The sequence below is a fragment of the Melanerpes formicivorus genome, unplaced genomic scaffold (genome assembly GCF_026170545.1).
Source record: "Melanerpes formicivorus ecotype bairdi unplaced genomic scaffold, bMelFor1.0.p_v2 SCAF_2, whole genome shotgun sequence".
In the NCBI taxonomy this organism is placed as follows: domain Eukaryota; kingdom Metazoa; phylum Chordata; class Aves; order Piciformes; family Picidae; genus Melanerpes; species Melanerpes formicivorus.
The window spans coordinates 36358093-36384113 of NW_027142354.1; the positions used below are offsets into that span (position 1 = coordinate 36358093).

At 40.4% G+C, this 26021-nt stretch overlaps 3 protein-coding genes across 16 annotated transcripts in view; 1 reads left to right on the plus strand and 2 right to left on the minus strand.

Moving 5' to 3' along the window:
* HEATR5B (HEAT repeat containing 5B) overlaps positions 1-12628 on the minus strand; it is a 66313-nt gene extending 53685 nt beyond the window's left edge. For 2 of the 9 annotated variants that reach the window (XM_068156254.1, XM_068156330.1), the window contains exons 1-10: positions 12373-12628; positions 10417-10502; positions 9708-9876; positions 8972-9183; positions 7120-7228; positions 6088-6237; positions 4975-5146; positions 4456-4613; positions 3302-3551; positions 1699-1854 (exon numbers count right to left, since the gene is read on the minus strand). In XM_068156254.1, the coding sequence (XP_068012355.1) occupies positions 1699-1854; positions 3302-3551; positions 4456-4613; positions 4975-5146; positions 6088-6237; positions 7120-7228; positions 8972-9183; positions 9708-9833 (1333 nt within the window). In that variant the 5' untranslated portion in view covers positions 9834-9876; positions 10417-10502; positions 12373-12628. The other 7 variants (XM_068156299.1, XM_068156319.1, XM_068156290.1 and 4 more) reach the window with 7 other exon arrangements.
* A 94-nt stretch (positions 12629-12722) lies between these two features.
* GPATCH11 (G-patch domain containing 11) lies at positions 12723-21314 on the plus strand. Of its 3 annotated transcripts, none has more exons than XM_068156398.1 (9): positions 12723-13036; positions 13132-13354; positions 14080-14121; positions 14201-14321; positions 15030-15120; positions 16627-16731; positions 17475-17556; positions 18138-18223; positions 20647-21314. In XM_068156398.1, the coding sequence occupies exons 2-8, from the start codon at positions 13153-13155 to the stop codon at positions 18191-18193; spliced, it is 699 nt and encodes a 232-aa protein (XP_068012499.1). In that variant the 5' UTR covers positions 12723-13036; positions 13132-13152; the 3' UTR covers positions 18194-18223; positions 20647-21314. The 3 variants fall into 3 exon arrangements, with proteins under 3 accessions (XP_068012499.1, XP_068012482.1, XP_068012490.1); XM_068156381.1 differs by having other exon boundaries at positions 12724-13036; positions 13128-13354; XM_068156389.1 differs by lacking the exon at positions 18138-18223 and having other exon boundaries at positions 12724-13036; positions 13128-13354.
* Positions 20887-26021, minus strand: part of EIF2AK2 (eukaryotic translation initiation factor 2 alpha kinase 2) — a 37605-nt gene continuing 32470 nt past the window's right edge. For all 4 annotated transcript variants that reach the window (XM_068156352.1, XM_068156367.1, XM_068156343.1 and 1 more), the window contains 4 exons: positions 25603-25728; positions 25012-25107; positions 21090-21152; positions 20887-21003 (listed from right to left, as the gene is read on the minus strand). In XM_068156352.1, coding sequence (XP_068012453.1) covers positions 20887-21003; positions 21090-21152; positions 25012-25107; positions 25603-25728 — 402 coding nt within the window. The remainder of the gene's footprint in view (positions 21004-21089; positions 21153-25011; positions 25108-25602; positions 25729-26021) is intronic.

Below are 26021 nucleotides of genomic sequence, written 5' to 3' on the forward strand. Positions count from 1 at the left end.
GAGCAACCTGATCTAGTTCAAGATGTCCCTGATCACTGCAGGGGGTTAGACAAGATGACTTTTGAGGGTCCCTTCCAACCTGATGCACTCTATGATTCTATTCTGAGATTCCTACAACCTGCCCATCTTTTACAGAGACTGCCAGTAACAGAACAACAGTAAGACTGATCTTTGGGTTTGCTTCACTTTGCATACAAGCACATGCTATAATGTCACTGACTGACTGCTGTTCTATGCTTTTGACACACAGCTGTCCCCCCTGCACCAAGTTACCGTCCTCTACACTTTCCAAACCTCCACGCCTAGCTAATGCTGCTTTGTAACTGTGAGCTCTTCAGTCCAATCTGTCTTCACAGCAACACCTGCATTATTCCAAATCTGTAACTTCACAAACTTCAAAGCCCCAACCTCTGCTTTATCTCTTGCACCCTCTGTAGCTAGTGAACAACTACCTTCATACTTTGTAGGAGCTGGCAGAAGCAGCACTGATACAGTCCCCTCTGGTCCTACCACACACAGAAGGAAGGAATAAACGAACACAGTCTTCCCCACCCCACAGCTGGGGCAAAATCAGTATGAGAAGAATGTCACATCTAAAAAGACAAGAGTCTACATTATTAAATATCTAAAGGAGTTTGCACACTCATTGGAAAACATATAGGCATCCATAAATATGGATCCACATGTTAAACGTGTAGTATAAACATGGATCCACATGTTAAAACAAACAAGGAAATCCCACACAAAACCCGTGTCAACTTAAGCCAGATAACTAGCTTTTTAAATTGGGAATACAATAGAATAGAATTAACCAGGTTGAAAGAGACCTTTGAGATCATTGAGTCCAACCTATCATCCAACACTATCTAATCAACTAAACCATGGCAACAAGCACCCCATCCAGTCTCTTCCTAAGCAACGAGGTCTGTGGTGACAGGTTGAACTCAATGATCATTGGGGTCTCTTCCAACCTCAGTGATACTGAATACTGAACTCCACCACCTCCCTGGGCAGCCTACTCCAACAGACAATCACTCTTTCTATAAAGAACTTCTTCCTAACATCCAACCTAAACCTCCCCTGACACAGCTTTAGAGTGTGTCCTCTTGTTCTCCTGCTGGTTGCGTGGGAGAAGAGACCATCCCCCACCTGGCTACAACCTCCCTTCAGGTAGTTGTAGACAGCAATAAGGTCTGCCCTGAGCCTCCTCTTCTCTAGGCTAAGCAACCCCAGCTCTCTCAGCCTCTCCTCATAGGGCTTGTGCTCCAAACCCCTCCCCAGCTTTGTTGCCCTTCTCTGGACACATCCAGCAACTCAACATCTTTCCTAGACTAAGGGGACTACCCGCAACTTCACCTCAATAAAACACTCAAGCTCCCTACAGAAATCTGCTATCTGAATGAAATACAGCTTTTCACAAGCAAATATTTCAGACCTTATATAGCAAGACAATGTACTTTCCATTACTGGAAACAACTCCGTGTTAAAAATCACAAGTTTACTGCTTTATTCACTCTAAAGATCATACTTTGATAGTTGCTTAATACTTTGCCAGATGGATTAAAGTAGCAAACTACACACAATGAGCTGGATAGATGTAGCTGCCTGGAGTAGCTCCATTTATTTACTTTTTACATATAATTTAACTAGATTTAATGACATTACATATTCATTGCTCAAATGTGTTTATTTGCATACCAATAGAGGGCTCTTGAATAAGAGGAGATGCAGTGGCATTCAGACTCTGAACCAGACTTCCCAGTTCCTGGAGGGCACACACCATTACATGCTGGCTTGCAGCTACATCAGCAGCTCCAGATTTATTTTCACTGTTAGCATCATTCACCACTGCTTCTGCAGATAAGAAGAGAAAAGTATCTTGCTTAACTACCAGTTGAATCACACCTGAACATACACAGGATAGAAAGGTACAGTTCAGTTTTGACATCAACCCTATATTAAAAAACACAACTTTGGTCATACCATGAACTTGCAAAACAAACAAACACTTTGAAGATAAACAGTTTTACAGTTATAAGCCAAACACAATCATCCAAAGGCCATGAAAAACTGCTGCTCAGCAGGTACTATGAGTAGCAATGCATTAAGAGGTCAGATTAATAGGGGAACACAGCAAATGCACAGCATGTGCATACTGTACCTATATGCAGCAACTGAAAGCAGAATCTTGACATATCTATGTTCTACATATAAATTTGCAAACACCAAAAAAAGCCAAAAATATCCCAAGACCTTTAGTAAATAATCATTAATTCTATATTCTGTACATTCTGTATACCCTCTAATCACCTTAAAAGTTATCTAATTAAGTTCCTAGATCCCACTACGGGTTCTTTCTCCCACACTATCCCAGAAGCAGCAACTAAAAAATCCTTCCAATTTACCAAATTCATCAGACATGATCAAAAAATGTAACAATTCTTTTGATCATTCAAATACATCAAGGAATATTCTGCAACTTTGACAAGGAAACAGGAGGAAGAATTTCTGCAGCTGTTTTATTTCAGAAGTAGCATTTCCAATAGATATTTTCCTGGAAGTAATACTTATTGTAATCACAACCTTTTTAAGGTTCAAAAAATAGTTCTGAAAAGAACATGCAAAAGTTTCCAAATCTATTCAATTTCCATATATTAAATAATTCCTTTACACTCAAATAAGATGGCAACAAAAGGAGAAGAAATGTATGTTTGCTAAATGCACAATTCCAGTTGACTTTCTCAATCTCCAACACAAATTAGCTTATTTCATAGGAAACAAATGCCAACACAGTTTTGTCAGTCCTGCAAATCATTACATACTCTGCAAAGTTATGGAAAGGGGCCACATTTATCTTGTCTAATTCCAGTGTTCAGATGACATCTTTATTTGTCACCTGCAAAATCCAGTTATTAGTATGGATATCGGTGCAGGATACATAAGGACCTGCAAGAACCTGACACATGGGATCTTCAACACTGGTAGCAAAGAACTCTGCACAACTTTTGATACAGCCTGTCCCAAGATAGACTGCAAATGCACACTTTTTTCCCCCCATACTTCCATTCTAAGTGAATGCAGTGCCAAAAGCCATCACAAGATAACAAGGCAGTTTTACACAATCCCTTGTGAAGTGGAACTCACATTTTGGGTATGATAGCTCAAACAGAAAGCAACCAAAGTATCTTTCACCACAAAAACAGAATTTCACCTTGCAGTAGAAGCAAGCTGAAACATGACTGATCCAGTGTCTTAACAGCGACTTTCAGTTGGTCTCAAGTAAAAGAAAAGTGGTTCTCACCTACTGCCTTCATTTGTTTACCAATGGCTTGACATATATCTTTCGCAGCTGCGATCTGCGCTTTCTCCCCAAGTAAGCTGCCCACAGTTGCTCTCAAAATGAAGGACACGCATCTTCGAGAGTAAACTGCCTCCACGTGGGTCTGTGTTGCACGAGGATGGGAGACCAGATCAAGTACGTGTGACAAAAACGTAGCAAAGTTGCGCTCTAACCACTGACCTCCTAGTGTTGTAACAAAGACAACGTAGGCCTGCAAATGCAGAAGTTACACAACAGATGCAATTAAAAGAGAAACATAAGACTACATTAAGTTACCACAGAATAAAGACTGCAGTTACGTACAATTCATTACAGTAGCAAAACCAGTTAGTAATAATCCTAATGAAGTTAATCAGGGTAAATCAATCCATTAGCCAGGTCTTTGATATTGAAGCTAAACTGTTTCCAGTGCTACAAATAGCATGCAAAATACTGTTGGGATGAGACCAAGAAAACCCAGTCCATTGCTATTAACATGCCTCTCTCTAAAAGTTTTAAGAGCATAATATCACTAGCAGCAGCAGCACGAAGGTGTTCTAATTTACAACAAAGACAGGAGATTTACACCAAGTTCATCTGAAAAACTCTGAGAAAAATAAAAGGGTTTCACAAAACACACTACAATCAAAAAAATATGGATTCCACCAAGTTACTGCAGCATATTGAAATCTATGCCAGAGCAAGAATGCCTTAGTTGGGAAGAGATGCTGCTGCCACCTTTCTGTATCAGACAAGTGAAGCTTCTACACTGAGATATCATCTATTTAAGGCTGACACATGGAGAGATTAAACGTAGTTTAACAAAATCAGGGTTGCAAACATTGCCCAGCAGCTAAAAAGAGAGACAGCACACAAAAAAGGACTTTTCTCTGAAAAGAAATAAAGTTTAAACATAGAGCTAAGGTTTACGTTACTGCATTTTAATAATAAAAGAAAGTAACTTAGGTGAATGACATCACATATATACCTCTCAAAGTAGGTAACATCAAACTAGACTTCCAAGGTGACTTAGAAGCAAACAAATAACACAAGTGTGTCTTTTTCCTACTAGCAATGTTACCATTATGTATAAATGTTAATTCATTTTAAAAAATATGTTAGAGCTTGCAACAAACCTGGGTAACACCAACTCGCACTTCCCTATTGACAGATCCTCCTACTTTCAACATCTCTCCACCACTCTTCAGGAAACCAGATCCTCCTCGCAGAAATCCTGTGGCCATGAGCTCCAAGACCTCCTCAAGCGTGGCTCTCTTCACATTCTGTCGCATCACTTTCACAAAGAGAAAAGCAATCATTTAACCCAAAAGTTTCAGTCAATACAAGCAATGACCTTACAAACAGACTTACTAATTAAAAAATCATCTTGCAAATATAAATCTAGCCAATAATTCAGGTAACAGTTCGTTTTATATATAAATAAGCTATTTTTCCCATGTGATTTGTGACTTTCCATGTATGACTACAGAAGGGATTCAGCATTCTTTACCGTTTTTATCTTAGAATTTAGAAAACCAAACCATCCACCCACAAGCTTCTATATACCAGAAAAACAGTGTATCTACACAACACTGTCACATAACATTGTACTGAAGGGACAGTTTGTCCTCTTGAAAGGACTTGTAGACTTGTACCTGTTGCTTGTTTTGGTATCAGTGCTGTAGCCATGACAGTCCCCAAAAGCTTTGACACTGCAACTCGCACACCATAGTTTGAGTTTTCCAGAGCTTTAAAGCACAGCGTTGCAACATTCTCTAGTTCAGCTGTCCACATAAATACTGCTTCATTCTGTAATTCCAGCAGACACTATAGGAAAAAAAGACTTGCTGAGCACCAATGGAGACTATTCTCACCTTTTATCTAAGTATCAGCATAACTGTCAGGTTTGAACGGCAAATACTTTAATATAAATACTTGACAAGGTAATTTACAGACACACTCTTGCTTTTACCCAGTAACTTAGCAAAGTAAACTGTCAGAATACTCAGGGAATTGGTTAATACATAAATGAAAATTAATAGGAAAGCACCACTAAAGAACTGTTACCACATCGCTCTCACATTGAAGCTCACAGGTATTATAGTTTCTCTCATATTTGTTTATGAGGTTAGGAAGACAGTATTACAGTACCACCATTTACATTAAGTCAGTCAAATGTCTGAAACTTCAGCGTAAACTGTAAGGACTTACCTTGCCCAAGCAATTATCAAATTTCATATCATAAACAACAGGTCACAGCGCAACTGTGAGTCCAGTTCTGGACCCTTCAATTTAGGAAAGATGTTGACTTGCTGGAACATGTCCAAAGAAGGGGAACAAAGTTGGTGAGGGGTTTGGAGCACAAGCCCTATGAGGAGAGGCTGAGGGAGCTGGGGTTGCTTAGCCTGGAGAAGAGGAGGCTCAGGGGAGACCTTATTGCTCTCTACAACTACCTGAAGGGAGGTTGGTCTCTTCTCCTGGGCAGCCAGCACCAGAACCTCAAGCTGCACCGGGGAGGTTTAGACTGGATGTTAGGAAGAAGTTCTTCATAGAAAGAGTGATTGGCCATTGGAATGTGCTGCCCAGGGAGGTGTTTAGGAAGAGACTGGATGGGGCACTTGTTGCCATGGTTTAGTTGATTAGATAGTGTTGGATGATAGGTTGGACTTGAGGATCTCGAAGGTCTCTTTCAACCTGGTTAATTCTATTCTATTCTATACTTCACAGTCACAACACCAGAATTTCTAGGACTGATGAAAAACACCCACCTTAGCCACTGCACATCGTACAGCCATAGATCTGTCTGTCAGCAGAGAGCGAGCGTTCTTATAAATATCACGGTGACAAGAAGCCGCTGCTCCTCCAAGCCCATTTAGGACCTTCTGCAAACTCATCAGAATTTCACTGCGGCCCTGAGACTGCACACACACAAAAAAATAAGTTTATGTAAAAATGTGGACACGTTACTTATAGCAAGAACCAGGTGCCTAATTCTGCACTGATAATATAGTTCATTGAAGACATATACAGCCAATAGCTAGCTAGTTTTAGATAGCAGCAAGAACAATACATTTCACTAAAACTGTTTCAATTGTCACATAAATTTGCCCTAAACAAGATGCTTCTGTCCTTTACCTGTCATGGCCTCATGAAAACATATTTTATATGACAAAACAGTCAACAGCTTCCTACTATACCTGCACACAAGCAGGTATTTACAGTTGGAGGGTACCAAAGCAAAGTCTCAGTTACAACATGGACAAAGGAAACAGCTGTCAGGACAAGATACATACAATCAGTACTCCTTCCAACTTGTCATGAATTTAAAAAAACCAAAACAACAAAGTAAACAAAATCCTAACAGAGATACCCATGTCAAATCAGACCCACTAGCATGCAGGATGCATTCTGTCAATATCATGACACACACTGTCTTCTCAAGGAACAATGTATCCTGCAGAGTAATGTCTTTGTCTCTAAACTTAGTTGTTTACTACTCAGTTTTAAAAACTTAAGGTTTACTCAAGGTACAAGAGCAGAAATCTTAATGCAGCAGTTAGAAATGCTATTTTAATTACTGAGGCCATTCTGAAGCAACTACTATAGAATTCGGATGAAAGAAGTCTAAACTCTGCAATAAAACTACATGCACATGCTTCACTTGATACTATGGAAGTGATTTGCGTTTTTGTATGTAGAAGACAAACGATAGAGGCATTTCGGCAAAGAGCTTGGGAGGAAGCAGGTCTCAGTTTAAATGAAATCAAGTCTATGTGTATATAAAATAATCCCAAACTTACCTCTGCACTTTTCAGAGACTTTAATAGATTATTCACTGTTTCTGGAAAAGAACTTCCCAGCATTCTGCCCATTTTTTCATAAAATGCTCCAACACATGCCACAGCAGCCCTTAAACAGAAACATACGTTTTCATCATCAACTAGGAATGAAAATCCATTTACTACCGATTAGTTTTGTTGGCTGTTTAACACTGCATATTTAACGCAAATTTTGTTTACAAAAACAGTAACAAAAAAATTACTAGCTTTTAAGAACACAACTGTATTTGCATGGATATTATGACAAGAGCTACATATGCAGTGAAAAAATTGAAGATGACCAGAACAAGAGGATATAGTCTCAAGCTGTGCCAGGGGAAATTTAGGCTTGAGGTGAAAAGAAAGGTCATTGGAATGTGCTGCCCAGGGAGGTGGTGGAGTCACCGTCCCTAGTGGTGTTCAAAAAAAGATTGCATGTGGCACTTGGAGCCATGGTTTAATTGTCAGGAGGTGTTAGGTATTAGGTAATAGGTTGGACTTGATGATCTCTGAGGTCTTTTCCAACCTGGTTGATTCTGTGATTCTGAAATTACATGCTGAAACCTCAGCTGAATTAAGGGTTTATGTTTCAATAAACAGCCTCTTTTCCAAGGACCTGTAAGGTAAGCCCCTACCCTTTACTATAGCCTGACATTTTTCATACATACCAAATAATGGGTTTTTTCCAAGCTTAAAAACTTAACTGTATAGGCACTATAAAAATCACTGGATCCACAAACAGTTATACACATGCTTTCCCTGCCCTTCCATTTGAGATTAGGAATATTAAGTAATACTCCGCTGCAATTATATACACAAACTGCTCCAGGATAGTCATAAAAACAGCTCCTAAAAACTTGCACTTTTTCATCACAAAGGAACAAGGGTTGTTTTTTTCCAAAACCTGCAACTCTTGGGCAGATTACTTTTTAGAAAAGCTTTTTTATAACAAGGGTAGGCTGTGATGAGTTTAATGGGCATGTTTCCTATATAGTTCTTCTACACAAATACCTAAAAATGAAATTTGAAGTCACATAGTAAAAAACATTCATGACTACCACTTGAGTGGCTGCAATAACTTTCAGGGCACATTATAGTACAAAACCCTTCCCACATATACAAATTCCCTACAGAGCTGCAATACCTTCAAATAAACAGAGGACAGTATCTTACCAAAAGGTGGCCATTTCAGATTGCATTGTTGAAACCTATCTGTATGATAATGTCTGAAGGCGAGCCCAAATTAGGGCTCACTAGACATTGTGAATATATGAAGGAGTATGCCTGAGAAAGCAGTAAAACCAATTTCAGTGGAGGCTGTTGTTGGCATTAATCAAATTCCTACTAGTGAGACTGCTCCCATAAGTAAGTATGACCTGGATCACACACGTGTGAGTCTTTAAGAGGCTTGTGCAGTGTATCTCACTAGAGGAACAGATAATATGCAGAGATAATGCTTGCTTGAACCTGCAGGTTCCATCTTAAACAGTGTATTTGACTACAATCAGCCATAATCCCACTGGTGGAATTTCTTCATTATATTATTTGATCATCAACTGTTATCCTCTCCACAATGTAAGCATGGGAAGAAACAAAAGACAGTCTCTTGCCTACAGGAAAGCATCTGACTTTCAGATAGCCATGTAGGTGTCACCATTGAGACCTGCCCTCCACAGCCCCAATCCTGCTCTATTCTCTGCTATATCAAGCATATGTGAATTCCAAATATATATAAGCAAGCATAACATGCACATATACAGGCAGATTCCTCTCTAATATCCAAGATGACTTTGCTTAAAAATCGTTTGTTTTTTCCTAGCAATAGGAAACATACAGTTTGGTGGGTAGGTAGGCCACAGTATCATCCTTGCTCTTGATGATGTCGTTACACTTGTCAAGCGTCTGAAAAACAGTAAACGTGTCTCCGATGCTGTAGAGAGCAGCAAGGTTTTTTGCTAGTAGTTTTCGTGTAGGTGGCCCAGGGGAACTGCTGATGAGCCCTGTTAGCTGTTCCACAAGTTTCTTCTGTTTCTCCTTGACATCTGTCTGTTAATGAACCAAAAATAAGTAATATTAGAAAAGTTATTTGATTCTGTGTCTTGCCTCCAAAACCCAGAAAAACCTACAAGGGATTGAAGTAAACCTTATACCACTCCCACGTATATGCAGTTCAGCAAATTGCTCCTCTGAAGGACATTTAAGATACATTCAGTAACGGCAGCGACAGATGCTCAGAATTAGCTGTTAATCTTTAAAATTTGCTTTTTTTAAAATGCCTACACAAAATACAGTAATATCTGCCCTTTACCATCAAGAATCCCCGCTCTGGGTGGGAAAGTTTGCCTTCCAAATATTACAACTATGAAGAACTCAAACCAAGCTATATGTTACATACAATAGAAAGACATACTGACAACCTGCAATTAATTACAAGCCACAAAGTAATGAGTCTCTGAAGTGTATGATTTTAGATTTAGACTGATCAGGCCATTACTCATGAATTTTCTCTGGATGAAATTCATACAAGTATTTTAGAAAGGGGCAGGGGGCAAGGGGAAACATTAAATTACCTTATTAGCAGCTACCAGCACTTTGTCCAAAAATCTCAACCACTCAAAGATAAAGACTGGTCTCTTCGCCTCTGTAATTTGAGCTAACGCTTCCTCATTCAGTAACAAACTATGAGCCAGCTCCATAATTGGTTAATCTCTGGTTTTACTGTAAATTTGTGTAACAACTCTGAAATAAAAATGCAAGTATTAGTATAAAGTGTAATACGATGGTACAAAGTTTTGAAAAGCAAATGAAAATAGGAAAATTAAATCTACAAATTACAGTATCATGGCTCCAAACTACTTAAAACTTCTCTAAGCTAAGTAGTCCCTCATAAAATCTACTTATATTTACAGATGAGTAAATCCATTAGCATTTCAAGGGACAGTTGTTAATTCTATAAAGAGCACCTATGGACAACTTCAGGGTGCTAACTCTCAGCCAAGAAGCATATAATGAAATCCCTGTTTAAAATAAAAATAAAAACCCCACAACCCCCACACAAGGTAAATGAGTCATCTCACTGTCTTCTCTTACATAAAACAGAACAAGGATTGTCTCTAACCAAGACTCTTGACCACACTGTACAAAGCTTGGGCATGATCCTGGCCACTTTCCCAGTACCTCCAATAGACAAGGTGAGGAGATGAACCTATCACAAGGAGAAATTCCTACCCATCACACATTTGAGAGGCAGAATCAGTGACAGCATTTAGCATCACTGACCTGAGACTTCCCAGATTCCACTAGCCTTCCTTTAAGTGCTGGACAAACAAGCCCTCTGAAACCCAGCAAGCCTTATGTGTAACAGCCTGGAATACAAACAGCAGCCAAATGACTGCAGGTCTCCCCAACAAGCAAAATAATACAGATCAAACACTAGAGACCCTGCCCAAACATTGAATGGGAAGAAGCTGTTTAACACAGGATAGATAAGAAAAAAACTTAATTGAAAATCACAAAGTAAAGCATCTTCAGCAAAAAGGAAAAAAAAGGAAACAAATGCACACACACACAAAGCCCCAACACCCAACCCCCAAACCAAAATTCAGTAATGCTGAAAATAAGATCTTGGGCAAAATAAAAAGCAAAGCAACTAAGGAATGTTATGCAAGGCATATCTTTTGACAGCTGCACCATTCCACTAGTGCTCTCCCATGCTCACAGCTGCTTCCTCATTCATGGGTGAACTCAACACATTCTTATACAAAGTGATTTAAATTAAATGGGTTTAATTATTTTTTTAAAAAAAATCCCAGATTAGTCAATAATAAGAGGTAACATTAATACTACAACTGTATTGTGAGTCTAAATTTACCTTAATCATTTGGTGCGGATGAAATGAAAGCATCACAGTGACTATAATATTAAGCTTGTTCTCTGCTCTTTGGTACCTTGCCTTATAGTATTTTTCACTGCATGCGTCTCCAGAAATAGATCAGCAAAGGTATAAAAGACAAATATGGAAGCACATACAGCCCTCTCACACCACCTCCAAAGATTTATTTTTTTTTTCCTTGGAGTCATAAGGAATTGAGGAAGTACTGCCTGTCAGTAAGGTAGAGATTCATTGTCTCAAAACACCTTTACATGAGAGTAGAGAGAAATGAACTGAACTGATGGCACTGTGATTCATTTGGTATCATCCGATATCTACATTGTTCAGCACACCCACACAGCGCAGTACTACGCAACAGCACATTACTCCTTTTCCTCCCCAAAGTTTTCATTTTCCCCTGGCCTTCAGAGACATGAATCTCTCATGTACCTTCTACACACCCCCTTAGCTCTTCGTATAAATTTAGGAAACACAAGCTCTGAAACACCAAATCTGCACATGCACTCAACTTGCCACACTGAAGCACGATGGATCAAATTCAGGAACAACTATACGAACACTCAGCTCACCGAAGACTCAAAACATACAGCTGTGTAGGTAGACAACCCAAACTCACCGACACTGGCCAAGGTTTAACTCCAAAATTCAGCGAGAAATGCCTACTATTAAGTTCTACCGATTCTGGTGAGGGCTGGGTCTTCCTGTGTATGCCAGAAGTAATAAATATACTGCTACCTTTTACGGGATGCAGAGCAAAAGCATTCAGTAAGTTGTGCTGAAGCATTATACAGTGATTATAAGACGTTCAGATTTGGTAGAGTTCCTCGCTATTATCCAGCCATTTTTCTGCAGCTTAAGCCAGATATTTAGATCATCACCATGCACACACTTCAGCAGAATAACTCAGAAAAGTGAAAATCGGGCAAGTTTAGCAGTGACAGCCTCCTGAAGAACTCAATCAGGTGAAAAGGCTTTTGTGCATGGGTCCTACCATCTGTACCCGTTATTTCAATAAGCTACAGCATCTCTCCTAGTGCGTGTTTTCTGGTTCAAAATCCTTCAAACGGTGACGCATCAGCACCGCTTTACCGCGCCAGCTATACAGCAGTCCCTCAGTATAAGAAAACGCTAAGTAACAACCAGATGCGCGCTGCCTTCAACACACACCCCCCCCGCCATCCGTGCACACCTACGCCACACACGCACACAAACGCCGTCGCCTCTCCTCCCAGGGCAGCCGGAGCAGACCCACTGCCCGACTCCGCCGGAGCCCCCCGGGTAAAGCCGGGCCGGCACTACCGCCTGCCCCCTTTTCGTTCACGACACGCGCGTGACTCTCCTACCAGGCGGCGGCGACCTGCCGGTTCCGGGCTGCGCGATGCGCCGTGGCCCCTGGTGGGGAGGACGCGGTCACAGACACGCGTGGGGCCAGACGCGCCCACTCACTCGCCTCACAAGGACAGAGCCATTACCGGTGGCATAGGCTGCTTCAACCCCCACTATACCCTGATCCGGCTGGCAGGGAAGGAACCGGCAGAGCGAGGAACACACACAAGGATGGGGCTTTACCCCAGCCCCAACGCAACTCTGTAACGCGGGGGCACCGCGGCCGCGCAGCAGGAAGCAGTAAGAGCGCAGGCGCCGGCCGAGGAGGGCGGCCGTACGCAGGCGCGCGGAGTTCTTCCGCTGCCGCCTCGGCTCTGCTGCGGCTGCTTGGGGGGTGCGCGAAAGCTTCCGGGGCTAGAGGTGCTCCGCAGTCGCTGGTGGTCCGCGTTAGTGGGCATCTCGCGGTGTCGGGTTCACGTCCATCAGCCTCCGGCCGCAGAACCCAGTAGCAGGTGTTTCTTCTTTTGACAAGAGGTTGTGCGCTTCGGGTAGCCCGCAGATACATAAGGTGCGTGAGAACACCAGTTGACGGAGATTCTAGGAAAGAAGTCGGAGCAGGGGGTGTGTGCCGAACATGGAGGAAGATGAAGAGGAAGACTACATGTCTGATTTATTTGTTAAGTAGGTGGCTCTTTTTTCCCTTCTAAGTGATTGCAAACATGTAACAATACTACTTAAAAACAGTGCTAATATTTGCTGGAATTATTATTAGACAGGATGTCAGGCCAGGCTTGCCCATGGTGAGGCGGATGAAGGAAGCTATTCAGAAAGAGGAAAAACAAAAAGAAGCCAATGAGAAGAACAGGCAAAAAAGTATAAAAGAAGAAGAAAAAGAGAGACGTGACTTGGTGTTGAAAAGTGCATTGGGCAATGAGAACAAAGGCTTTGCTTTGCTGCAGAAGATGGGTTACAAGAGTGGCCAGGCCCTTGGAAAAAGTGGTAAGCATCTCACAGTCTCGAAGTATGTACTTGTGTTCAGCTGTACCTTTATATTTTACAGACTGTAGCTGCTACTGCATTTGTAGACAAGGTCAAAAATGTCTCTTTGAGAGACCTAGCGTTACCAAACTGTGAGTGCATTGTGGCAGAAAAAAAAGATGAGAGCAAATGTCTGAAATAGAAATGGTACAGTGTCAAGAGATCCTGCAAGGAAAGCAGCAGAATCATAGAATTGTTTCAGTGGGAAAAGATTTCTAACATCATTGAGTCTAGCTATCAACCTAAGATCATTATGACCATGACACTGTGTCCTGAAGTGCCATGTCTACACAATTCTTGAACACCTCAACCACGGCCCTGGACTGCCTGTTCCAATGCCTGACCACTCTTTCCTAAAAGAAATTTTTCCTAATATCCAATCTAAACCTCCCTGGCACAATTTCAGGCCATTTCCTCTCATTTTATCAAGTTAACATGATTTTATTTCAGTTAAGTAGTGAAAAAAACACAGCAGACAGGCCATAAAAGAGGAGTTCCAGTTCAGTTGGGTCATTTGCAAAGCACCAGTGGTACACTGGCTAGGGATTTTTCAACTTCCAAGCATAAAACCACAAGAAGAAATATGTATTTAACAGAAAACACAGCTTGCCTCCTTAAATACACTGTGCAAATCATAGTTTGAGAAATACCTAATTTCTTAAATTGACCTTTTCTTTTCCTCACAGGAGAAGGCATTGTTGAACCCATTCCCCTGAACATAAAAACAGGTTCGTGATACTTCTTAATTTACTTAGTTGAGTGTCAGAGCTTCTCAAATGCTCACGTTCACCTTTTGAACCTACGCAGGCAGAAGTGGGCTTGGTCACGAGGAGTTGAAAAAGAGAAAAGCTGAAGAAAAACTGGAAAACTATAGAAAAAAACTCCATATGAGAAAACAAGCAAATGAGCAAGCTACAGATCAGTTCAGGTACAAAAATGTAGCTAATCTTCCACTCGGCCTCTAAACAGCAATTCTACTTATGCTTTGTGTTTGGGTATTCTTTTAATGTGGTACAGTTCATGAATGTTTCGAATGAGAGGTAAGAGTTGAAATAGTCATCATTTCTCTGCTCTAAAGCAAAAGCAGGTGAACACTAATAGCAAAAGCATGTGCTGCATCATTTTGGTTGTGTTAATAACACAAACAATATACAAGTCATTTGCAATTCTTTAAAGCAGATAACCTTGACATCTGTTTTAATATGAAATCCACAAATAATCCTGAGCAAGGTTACTACAGAGGTTTTAAAAATCAGGGTAAATTGTTTAGGTTGTATTAGTTTTATTTTCTCCTGATCTGTTTGTTACATGTGGAGAAGGAAAGCCTAGGAAAGGCTGTATCTTGTACAGATGCTTAGTGAACCACATTTTTCATGTCTTAGTAAAATGTGATGAAGAAACAATGTTCAGTGTAGTGTGATCATGAAAAACATAGTTTTGAAGGTATAATTCTCAAGAAATAGATGTGTGCTTTCATAGAATCCATGTCAGAAGGACTTCCTAAGTTCAACATTGTCCAGCTCAGAGAGAATTAGCAGGACTAGAAGCTTAAACTTTTCCATTTTCAAAGAGCTATTTAATGCAATGCATCTCACTGTTTGCTTACTTATTTTAGCTATTTATTTTTCCTTAACAGATTAAGATTCAAAAACAAACAAGAAGAACGTAAAATGGAAGGGGACCTCCGAAAAAGCCAAAGGGCCTGCCAGCAATTAGATATGCAAAAAGTGAGACCTATGTTTTGGTTTTTTTTAACTGGAAGGAAGGTTTACAGCTCAGAGATACAGGCTGCAAGCAGAGTAGTGATCCAGTTCTTGGAGGTTCACTAAAAGTGTGGAGTAACTAATCTGAAGTCTTGATACTTGGCAACACTTCAGTCCTCTTAAAATATTTGAAAGTACATGTTTGCACTAGCATAATAGTTTAAAGTGCACACCAACCCCATGGTAACTTACTTGAGGACCCCTGTTAATTTGCATTATCAGAGCTCAGCTGTTACTGCTGCTGCATTTTTGTAGTTCTGAGCTCTCTGCATGTCTTCCAGTAGCCGATGCCAGACTCTCCTGAATGATGGTACTGTTCTCCTCAAGTGAAGGAACTTGCATCTAAACCTCCTGCTAAAGCAGGGTCACCCACAGCAGGCTTGTTCTGACAGGCCTTGATGGGGGCTCCCCTAGGATGGGGATCATCACTGAGGGCATCAGCTTTGCCAAGGAACCTAAACCAAAGTACCTTTCACCTGAGGGGAGAGCATGGTTAGTAGCAGTGAACTATTATAAGTTTCTGCCACTTGAAAACTGCAAGTTTGGGTTTTTTTCTTATTAGCCTGTTAGAGATTAATACCACCTCGCAAGTACTGCTGAGATGGTTTGATACCACTTAGGCTGCTTCACATTAAATCAGCTGATTTAGCTGAAATAATTTTTGTTGGCTCTTCTTTCTTTAACTTTACCTGAGGGAGATTAGGAAGCACTGTATGATCTCTTGGTAAAATAATTTGGGGCAGGATGTTTTCCAACTGATGACAAAGGGGAAAAAAAAAACCCAAACCAGAAAGAGTACCTGTTCAGAACCTTGTTGTGAGGTTATGTTGCTGAGTAGTGTTAGACCTTCTGAAGACAGATGGAACAGAACTTAATGTTAGCATGCATTTACTTTTGTTTTTGAAAAATGAATCCTTGTAGACCACTGCACATTCCCATTGCAGCTTTGGCAATTCTTTGTTATACTCTACAGGAATGTTTTAAAACCTAACATCTTGCCTACCTCTCCTGTGAGGACAGACTGAAAGAGTTGGGGCTGTTCAGTCTGGAGAAGAGAAGGCTCTGAGGTGACCTAATTGTGGCCTTCCAGTATCTGAAGGGGGCCTACAGGAAGGCTGGGGAGGGATTTCTCAGGATCTCAGGTAGTGATAGGATTAGGGGGAATGGAATGCAGCTGAAGAGGGGGAGGTTCAGGCTGAATGTGAGAAGGAAGTTCTTCACCATGAGAGTGGTGAAGCCCTGGAATGGGTTGTCCAGGGAGGTGGTTGAGACCCTGTCCCTGGAGGTGTTTAAGACCAGGCTGGATGAGGCTCTGGCCAGCCTGATCTAGTGTGAGGTGTCCCTGCTCATGGCAGGGGGATTGGAACTAGATGATCCTTGTGGTCCCTTCCAACCCTGACTGATACTATGATACTGTGAAGAAAACCTACAAAGGCAGATAATTCTCATTTAAATTCTTCATTATTTAAGGATATTGATGTTCCCAAGGAGACATGGTATTGGCTGGAACCTGAAGAGGAAGACAAAAATGATGAGAATGACAAAGATGATGAATGCACAAGCTCAGACATAAGTGTAAGCTTACCTATTAAATGGCTTGATTCAGAACTACATTTAATATTCTTTCTTAAAGTATGTGTGTATGCATACATACAAAAGGCATATGTGTATGTATCATCTTCCAGTATGTAGTGAATGGCCTCTGTGCCAATAAAATGTAACACGTAGAGCCACTGATCTATTGCTGATCTGGTTTGAAGCTGATCTTTGGAAAAAGTAGCCTAGAAATTGAACTCTAAACATTTCTGATTGAATATGTGATCTTGCATATCTTGGCTAAGACACAAAGTTACTTGCTTTTCAGTTTTATTTTTGAATGCATCAGCTTGCATCTTAGGTTGAATTTTAGAATCACTAAGTAATTTCTGAAAATGCTCCACAGATTATCTCAAGAGAGACTGGAAGTTCACTTTGAGAACTAGATTACACAGCTGTTGTTAGCCTTAGGTACTTGATTTGCAGAGATAAGTTGTGAAAATCCTAACAAAATACCATATACTTGAAATAAGGTAGCTAGGTAGTATTTTCAATGCAGGCTTCTTAGCAGGAAAGAAGGATGAGCAAACAACAGCCAGTAATTTCTCAGAGATCCTGAATTCCTTTGCCCTATGCTTCAGTTTGGGAAGCTTCACACCTTACTGAGCTACAGTAGTATAGGTTTCCCATAGGTTATACAATCTATTTTAGCATAGATAGTTGCTCAAACTGATTTATGTCATGCGAGTCCCAGATCAACACATACCTATACATGTTTCTAGGTATCAGAAAAGCTACATATTCTGACTGCATACTTGAGAGAACGTCACTTTTACTGCATTTGGTGTGGAACAACCTATGAGGGTAAGAGTAAACCTGTCTTTGTGTTTCACTTTTGCTTATGCAGTTAGACTCAAATAGTGCAATTTATCCTTTAGATGTCTATTATTTCAGTCTTTTAAATCTACATAGCAGATTTTTGCTTCCAGTCTGCTGGTGTTTGCACAAAGCTTTGCGTATTTTGATTGACTAAAAGAAAATGATTAGGTGAGAAACAAACAAACAAAACTCAATAACACAAAATCAAAACAGCAGAACCACCAAACTTACAAAACAACCAAGCAGAAACCACTCATATTCGTATTTATTTGTATTCATATGAATTTTAATTTGAGAAAAAAAAATCATATATTCAAACCAGGACCATAAACAGCTACACAAGCTTACAGATGTTTCGAAACAGGTACAGTGCTATCCAGTTTCACTGCACCAAAGGGGGTAGAATTTGTGTTTGCTTTTAAAACAAAGTTTGTAATTATTATCTGCAAACCTTCTGGAATTCTAGTTCATGTTTTGCATGGACTCCTCAAAGAATTCTAGTAGCTCCAGAGATTTTTGCCTCCTCTGAGATGGAGTTACTCACTTCTCCTCTGCTTATCCTGTAGACTCTGAAGATTTATCTTCGAACTGTCCTGGAGACAGTGCTGCAGATCACGACTAAAGCTTTTGTAAAAGAAGGCGACCTAGATGAGTATGTATCATATATATTCATAGTATCTTTTGGAAGGTTCAGAGCTGTGCCATAATGAAGAATTCCCACAAGAATAGTTAGGTTGACAGGTTAAAGTCACATGTCTGAAGCATCTTAGAGCTTTCTCTGCTTGATGTACAGTTAATAGGAAGTAAAACTTTGCACTTCTAATCATACTACTATAATTGAGCAGCAGGTTAAGTCTTCCACAGTCTTTGGTTATACACCACCCAACTGAACAAGATCATCTGACAATAAAATTCAGGTTTGGGTAAGGGAATAAATATGGGCTAGTTCCTCTCTGTAAGCTGTTAAACAGGTGTTTTTCATCTTTACAGAGATGACTAAACAGCCTACTTTTTCTTCCTTACTATCTCAGACCTGGTGGGGAATAAAAAAGTTAGTGAAACACTACAGTGACATTATTTGAACCAATACTCTGTTGTATGTAAAGATGTATATTTTGTTTAATAGTACCAGATCATGATGATTTTTTTTTAATACAGTTTTGAATAGACCTTTTAGTGACTTGTTACAGCAGCAAGTGCTGTTCCCTAATAAAAAGGTATTGCTAAAGCATACAAACACTACTGGGACAAGCTCAGTATTATTTAACAGTATTATGGGTTCTCTGTCCAAGAGCTGTAAAGTCTATTCAAAGTTTGTCACATACCCATTTTCATACTGTAAGAGTACTTTTGTGGGAAAGGGAAAAGAAAGAGCACCTAGTGCTATTTTGTCTTTCTCAGGATACCATTTCTCCCACATCTTGACCACTACAAAGAAATAATTAATCCAGAATAGTGAAATGCTCAGAGTATCAGGTTAGAAAAGCTAAATAGCATAGATAGAATTAAAGGGAATGCATAGAATTAAATCTGGCCAGAGACATCAAGGGCAACAAGCTTCTATAGGTGCATCAGCAGACAATGCCTGTCTGCTTCCTGGGAAGCAAGGCTTCAATACATGCAGCAGTTGGTCCAGAAGACAAACACCATTAATGAATGCCTCTTCTTTCACTTAGCTTTTTTATCTAATATGACATCATATGGTATGGAATACCTCTGTGGTCAGTTTGGATCAGCAGGTTGAGGGAAGCAGTTCTGCCACTCTGCTCCAATCTGGTGCCTTTTGGAGTATTGTGTTCAGCTCTGGGGACCCCAGCATAAGAAGAAAATGGACCTGCTTGAGCAGGCTCTAAGGAGGGCTGCAAGGGGGGTGGAGGACTTCTCCCCATGAAGACAGGCTGAGAGAAGTGAGGGAAGTTGACATGGGGAAGATAAGACTCCAGGGAGACCTTCTAGCAGCAAATCATCAATGACTCCCGTAAGAGTATAAAAATTATTGTGCATTTATACTACTTCTTTTAACCAAGCACCCACTTTAAAACCATTTAGCATCTCAGAAAAAGCATACAATATATTTTACTACATGTTGACCTATTTTTCTGATTAGAAATCTCTGCTCATTTGTCTTCATTCAGTTTCATAGGCTCCACAGTAATGAACAGTTTGACAAGATAGAACAGAATAGAATAGACCAGGTTGGAAGAGACTTTCAAGATGAGCTCGAAAGACAAGCATTTGAAGAAGTAATGTGTTTTATCCCTCCTCCCCACCACCACCCACAATTCTTTCAATCCAAGCAAGTCTGAACTCTTTGAAGCGTATATATAAGCTAAAGAGTAGTAGGCAAACTGTAAGGCCATCACAGGTATTCAGTTCACTTGTTATAGGTTGGGTATACCTTGGTATTAAAGGACTAAAACCTAGCACCATGGGAGAGAATATTTAAGGTGTTCTCCTAGTTGAGAATTTCAAATGGTTGCTACTGAGGAAATTCTTGAGAATTTTGCTATATTAAGAGCACCTTAAGTGTTCCCTTGAGAGAAGAAAACCAAGACTCAAAACATAAGGTTTTCAGTAGTACAGAACAAATCTAGATTTCCTAGAAGCTGAATGCTTAACGTCTAAATTTTCAAGGAATGATTACTTCAAAAGTATGTATTTTTAAATTCCTGAGCACTGAAAGTGCTAGGTCTTCAACAGGTATGGAGAAAGTTTCAAGATTGGGCCAGATGATCCTTGGGGTCACTTCCAACCTGGCATCCTATGATTCAACTGAAATTCAGTGAAGAATAATCCACACGTCTTCCAAGCATCTTTTACACCAAAATTGGTATCAATAGGATCATTCTAGTAATTATTAAAAAATCACTGAACAAATCTGAAGAGTTTGAGTCACATACCACAAGACAGCACTTCTTCCACGGAAAGCAAGAAGTAATCTCAACTGACAACAGATGCAGCACATGTTAAGAGCATGCACACAGGGATTTGGCACAGACTAGTTAGCATGACATCAACCTAGTCTTCTCAGAGACAAGGACTAGGTTCCTGTACTTATTGAACCTCTCTTTTCAGGTAAGAATCACAAGTGATTGGCTTGCAGAAGTATGCTGTCCTGTTCTGCAGCTGGTGGGCATGAATGGTGATGAGACCTTTTTAGCTGATGAACTCTTCAATGGCAGGAAGGCGAAACACCAAAGAAAAGAGATACCCTTAATCTTGATGCTGCTTCTGACATTTACTGTTATTTCATCAGTATGAACTGCTATCAAATTCTGGATTGAAGCACAGTCTGAAAGCCTTCTAAGAAGGCATTTACTGAGTGTGAGTTTTAAGTGAATTGTACTTATCAGACTTAAAAAAATTCAGTATTTCAGATGCAGAGTATCTTCCTCGAGGGTTTTTTGAAAGCATCTTTTTGATGATGGATGCCTGCAAGAAGAAATTAAACATCATTATGTTATTTTTTTATGAGCAAATAAATAAGCTAACTGAACTGCTGTATTAAAGTCCCATACCTCTACTGGAAATCTCTTGGTGAAGCTCTCTGGAAGTTGACCTTGTTTAATGTTAGGCCACACCTGAAATTCATGAAAGAGAACAATTTCAGTGGGTTTTCAGCAATTGTATTTTGCATCTCTATGACCCATGTACTTTACTGAAGTAATTATGAAAATGCAAATGACAACAAAAAGGTAAAGCTTCAAAAGAAAGTAACTATAAACAGTTTGAAAATGTTTCCATTCAGTTGTACTGTATTGGTTTTTTACGTTATTTTCATATGCTGTTGTCACTTTTTAAGCTTAAAAGCTTCATACTCTACTATGATACGTTTGTTGCAGGAATCTTCTCTATTTCAGAGCCATTACCCTTCTTTCCTTAACTTAGAAGGGAACTGTTGCCACTTAAAAAAAAGAAAAGGGCAAGATAACTAAATGTCATACTTTAGATGTTATTATTTGCTAGCAAAGCATCTGTGCTTCCTCTATTTTACCTTGTTCAGTACCACACATTTATTTCTGTGTCATTGCACCAAATGCTATGTGAGGTTCAAAGTAACTAATACAGAGAGGATTTCCAATTAGATCTGCAGCTGCAACTGCAATCTCATCAAGGCAGGAGCAGCGTGGGGCAGCACCGAGCGGAGCAGCACATTCACCCTGCCCTGAGAGCACACCTGGATAACTGTGTCCCCTTTTGGGGTCCCCAGTTCAAGAAAGACAGAGAACTGCTGGAGAGAATCCAACAGAGAGCCACAAGGGTGATTAGGGGACTTGAGCATCTCCCATATGAAGAGAGACTGAGATCCCTGGGGGTGTTTAGTCTTGAGAAGACTGAGAGAGGATCTCATTGATGTGTATAAGTATCTGAGGGGTGTGTGTCAAGTGGATGGGGCCAAGCCCTTTTCAGTAGTGTACAGTAATAGGACAAGGAGCAACAGGTTCAAACTTGAACATAGAAGATTGCACCTCAACATGAGGAGAAACTTCTCTACAGTGAGGGTGACGGAACACTGCAACAGGCTGCCCAGAGAGGTTGTGGAGTCTCCTCTGGAGACTTTCAAAACCCACCTGATTATATTCCTGTAAGGACTACCCTAAGTGATGCTCCTTTGGCAGGGGCGTTGGACCTGACAATCTCTTGAGATCCCTTCTAATATACTGTGATACCTGGAGAAAATGGGTTTGAGTAATGACTATTTTTTTCCACATGACACAGCTTTCTGGGTAAAAAGAGCAGGCCACATTGTTCACTTTGCTGCTGCTTAGTATAATCAATACCTGATGAAGATGACAGTCATATTCTCACACTTGCAGCTAGCTCTGTGGATGCTCCAGCTTGGCCTAGCAATCTTCTATAACCAATATCCAGTGGAAAAAAACCAACAGCCCACATGAACATCAAACTTTACTTTTCAGCAATAACTTTAGGCCTGTGACCCTGCTGGCTACTGATCATCAGCCAAATCGCTTGTTACTCATCTCATAGTCATCCATTTTGCCTTTATGTGATGTTCTTTCAGGAGGGCTTTCCAGCACTGCACAACAGTTTATCATGCTTCATCAAGTGAAATTATTTTCTAAGCTGATGGGTCAACTGAAGACCTTCAGGACTTTCCATCCATATGACTTCCCCTCTTGTGTACAGACAGGATTTTTATGCTGTGGAAACAAGACTAAATAATTGATGTTGCCCTTTTGACTGTAGGCAGCATTGGACTGTTGACATCTCTACAGCCAGCTGTGAGAGGAACACCTTTTCTTGGGAAATGCTGCAAGGTAGCTAAACAAAGCCAAGTTGAACCTGACTTTGACACATTGGTTTGGCTTTCCTATATTGACAAAAGGACCAAGATAGCAGTGTTACAAGCTTGTGGTTCCAACCACAGACTATTTTAGACAAGATACAGGCCAGCTACATCACTCTCCTGCAAGTATGCAGGTTTGAGCATATGAGTAGTTATGCTAATAACATGCAGAACAGCAAGAAAAAGCAAGGCACACATAAAAGATACCTTTAAAAAAAAGTAACACTGATTTTCTTGTTGAAATAACAGCTTTTTTTTCAACTGAATCTACATATTGCTAATCACTTTTGTTTTCATTTTGGTAAACTACAAATGTTTTATGGCTTAATGGAAACTTTATTGTTGTTCCACTGTGCAGTGAAGACAAGAGCATGGCAGAGACAGTGTGCTGGTTTTATTTAGAATAAACCATTTATTTAGAATAAACCAAACCAGGTTGGAAGAGACCTTCAAGATCATCACGTCCAACCCTTCAACCAATCCAACCCACCTAAACAACTAGCCCATGGCACCAAGCACCCCATCAAGTCTCCTCCTGAAAACCTCCAATGACGGCAACTCCACCACCTCCTTGGGCAGCCCATTCCAATGGGCAATCACTCTTTCTGTATAGAACTTCTTCCTAACATCCAACCTAAACCTCCCCTGGCGCAGCCTGAGACTGTGTCCTCTTATTCTGGTACTGGCTGCCTGGGAGAAGAGACCAAACTCTGCCTGTCTACAACCCCCCTTCAGGTAGTTGTAGAGAGTGATAAAGTCACCCCTGAGTCTCCTCCAGGCTCAGCAATCCCAGCTCCCTCAGTCTTTCCTCAGAAGGTTTGTGTTCCAGACCCCTCACCAACTTCGTTGCCCTTCTCTGGACTCATTCCAGCAAGTCAACATCCTTCCTAAACTGAGGGGCCCAGAACTGGACACAGGACTCGAGGTGTGGCCTAACCAGTGCAGTGTACAGGGGCAGAATGACCTCCCTGCTCCTGCTGGCCACACTGTTCCTGATGCAGGCCAGGATGCCATTGGCCCTCTTGGCTGCCTGGGCACACTGCAGGCTCATGTTCAGCCTACCATTGACCAGTACCCCCAGCTCCCTCTCTACCTGGCTGCTCTCCAGCCACTCTGACCCCAGCCTCTAGCACTGCATGGGGTTGTTGTGGCCTATGTGCAGAACCCGGCACTTGGATGTGTTAAATCTCATGCCATTGGACTCTGCCTGTCCAGCCTGTCAAGGTCCCTCTGCAGAGCCTCTCTAGCCTCCAGACAGAATGTGGAATTTGCCCCCAAAAGAGGAAATAACCACATATACTCAGAATTTGGAAGTTAAAATAATATTTACGAAAGTAGCTGAAGTACAAAAATAAACTAAATATGAAAGGTAATAAACATACACATACATAGAACCAAACAAAGCTCAGACACCCCTGTACACCCCTCTGTACACAAAGCCCAGACTCCCCTGGACAAAGAGCCCTGAGGGCTGTTGCCAGCTAACAAAGTATTATCTCTCTCCCATCCCTGCCACGGTTTTTTACCATAACCAAACAGAAATGAGGAGCCAAGCAAGCAAGTTCAGAAGGAGGAGATGGGGAAAAGAAGCAAGAAGAAGGGGTAAACAAGCTGTGCTTCAGATTATACAGAAATTCTACAGACCGATGGAATGGGATAAACATATCTCTTACATTCTGTTCAAGCCCCTCTGAGGCATCCACCTGCTGGACTTTCTTGAATTCTCTGGAAAACTTTTATTTGCAATTAAGACATTAATCTTAAATCTGTAACAGACAGAATTCTCCCATCCATAATTTTTATTTAAAAAAAAATAGAAAAATACTCCTTTCAAATACTCTTCTATCAAAAAGATTTGCCAGCAGTTTGAGATCTTTTTTGCTAGACACTCTTCTTTAATATGCTCATGCTTTGATGGGTATGTCAATAGGGCTTAAGTAGTGCTTTTTTACTTCAGCTACTACATTTCCATCAAGGTGTGAAGACGTACAGAAATGAATCAAGGGGAAAATGTAAATAGAGACAGTATTTCAGGTATACAGATTCCTTCTGGCACGCAGTCAGTATGCAATACCAGCAGCAAGGCCAAACAATGACAGAGTTGCGGTTGTTTTAATTTAAAAATTACATACCTCCATTTTCTCCTGAAGAAATAATGGTGAAAGAATCTCAAACCAAATTAATCCCAGTGCATAAATATCTACTTCCGTTCCATATCTGTCCCCAACCTACAAAGATTACAACAATGTAGACATCAAATCCAACTGGACAGCATTTAAAGCAAAATTTTAAGTCAAGAGAAATTTCCACTGCAAAGCTACATGATCTTAGTAGCTAGTAACCATTTCTGCTACAGACCTGTTAAATAGTGACTATCATTTCACACTAAACACACTAAAACTATGACTGCTACAGATACAGCATGCCAATATCTCTCACAAATAATAAATAGGAGGATTCAAATGCCACAGTTAACAGAGGTTCTAAATTAAAATTGAAATACACATTTAGCAGCCTGGTTTAGAAGCATTCCTTGCAGCGTGCAGTGTCAGACCCTGTAGGTTCTTGCAGACAGCTTTCTCCAGAATGCAGTTATTTTATACAGTCATACCAGGCAACTTAAAGCAACTTGGTTTAGTATTGAGATAAGGACTACAAATATCCAGTGCCAAGTTTATAATGCAAACCTAGTTACAGAGCCACTAACACAGCAGGATAATTACCTGTTCCGGTGCCATGTATGATTTTGTTCCTCTGTTCTCAGTGAAAGTCTCATACTCCATAGAAGTCACAAGACCAAAGTCACCAATTTTTACTTTATCTTCACGTGATATCAATATATTTTGAGGCTAGATATTAAAAATCAAAATCGCCATATTACCACAGTTGATCATCAAGCATTATCAGCCACAGAAATTAACATTAAGAAACTGATGAGGTAGGAAGCAGAAAAAAGTTCAATTAATTTTTAAAAGCACATGCTAAATTTACAGTACTACATGCCACAGTAACTACAGCTTTTTTTTCCCACTAGCTCAGTCCTTAATACTCTTCAAATACATTGTGCATATAACACTTCACATCCAGAAGTCTTTTTAGTCTTCAGCCCTATTCCTGAGACTTGATATACTTGGGCAAAGCA

Excerpts from the sequence above, each read along its gene's own strand:
- GPATCH11 (XM_068156381.1), top strand. The coding sequence starts at position 12,990 with ATGGAGGAAGATGAAGAGGAAGACTACATGTCTGATTTATTTGTTAA. Across the intron at positions 13,037-13,127 it reads ATGTCTGATTTATTTGTTAA|ACAGGATGTCAGGCCAGGCT; the intron begins GTAGGTGGCTCT and ends AATTATTATTAG. Across the intron at positions 14,122-14,200 it reads TCCCCTGAACATAAAAACAG|GCAGAAGTGGGCTTGGTCAC; the intron begins GTTCGTGATACT and ends GAACCTACGCAG.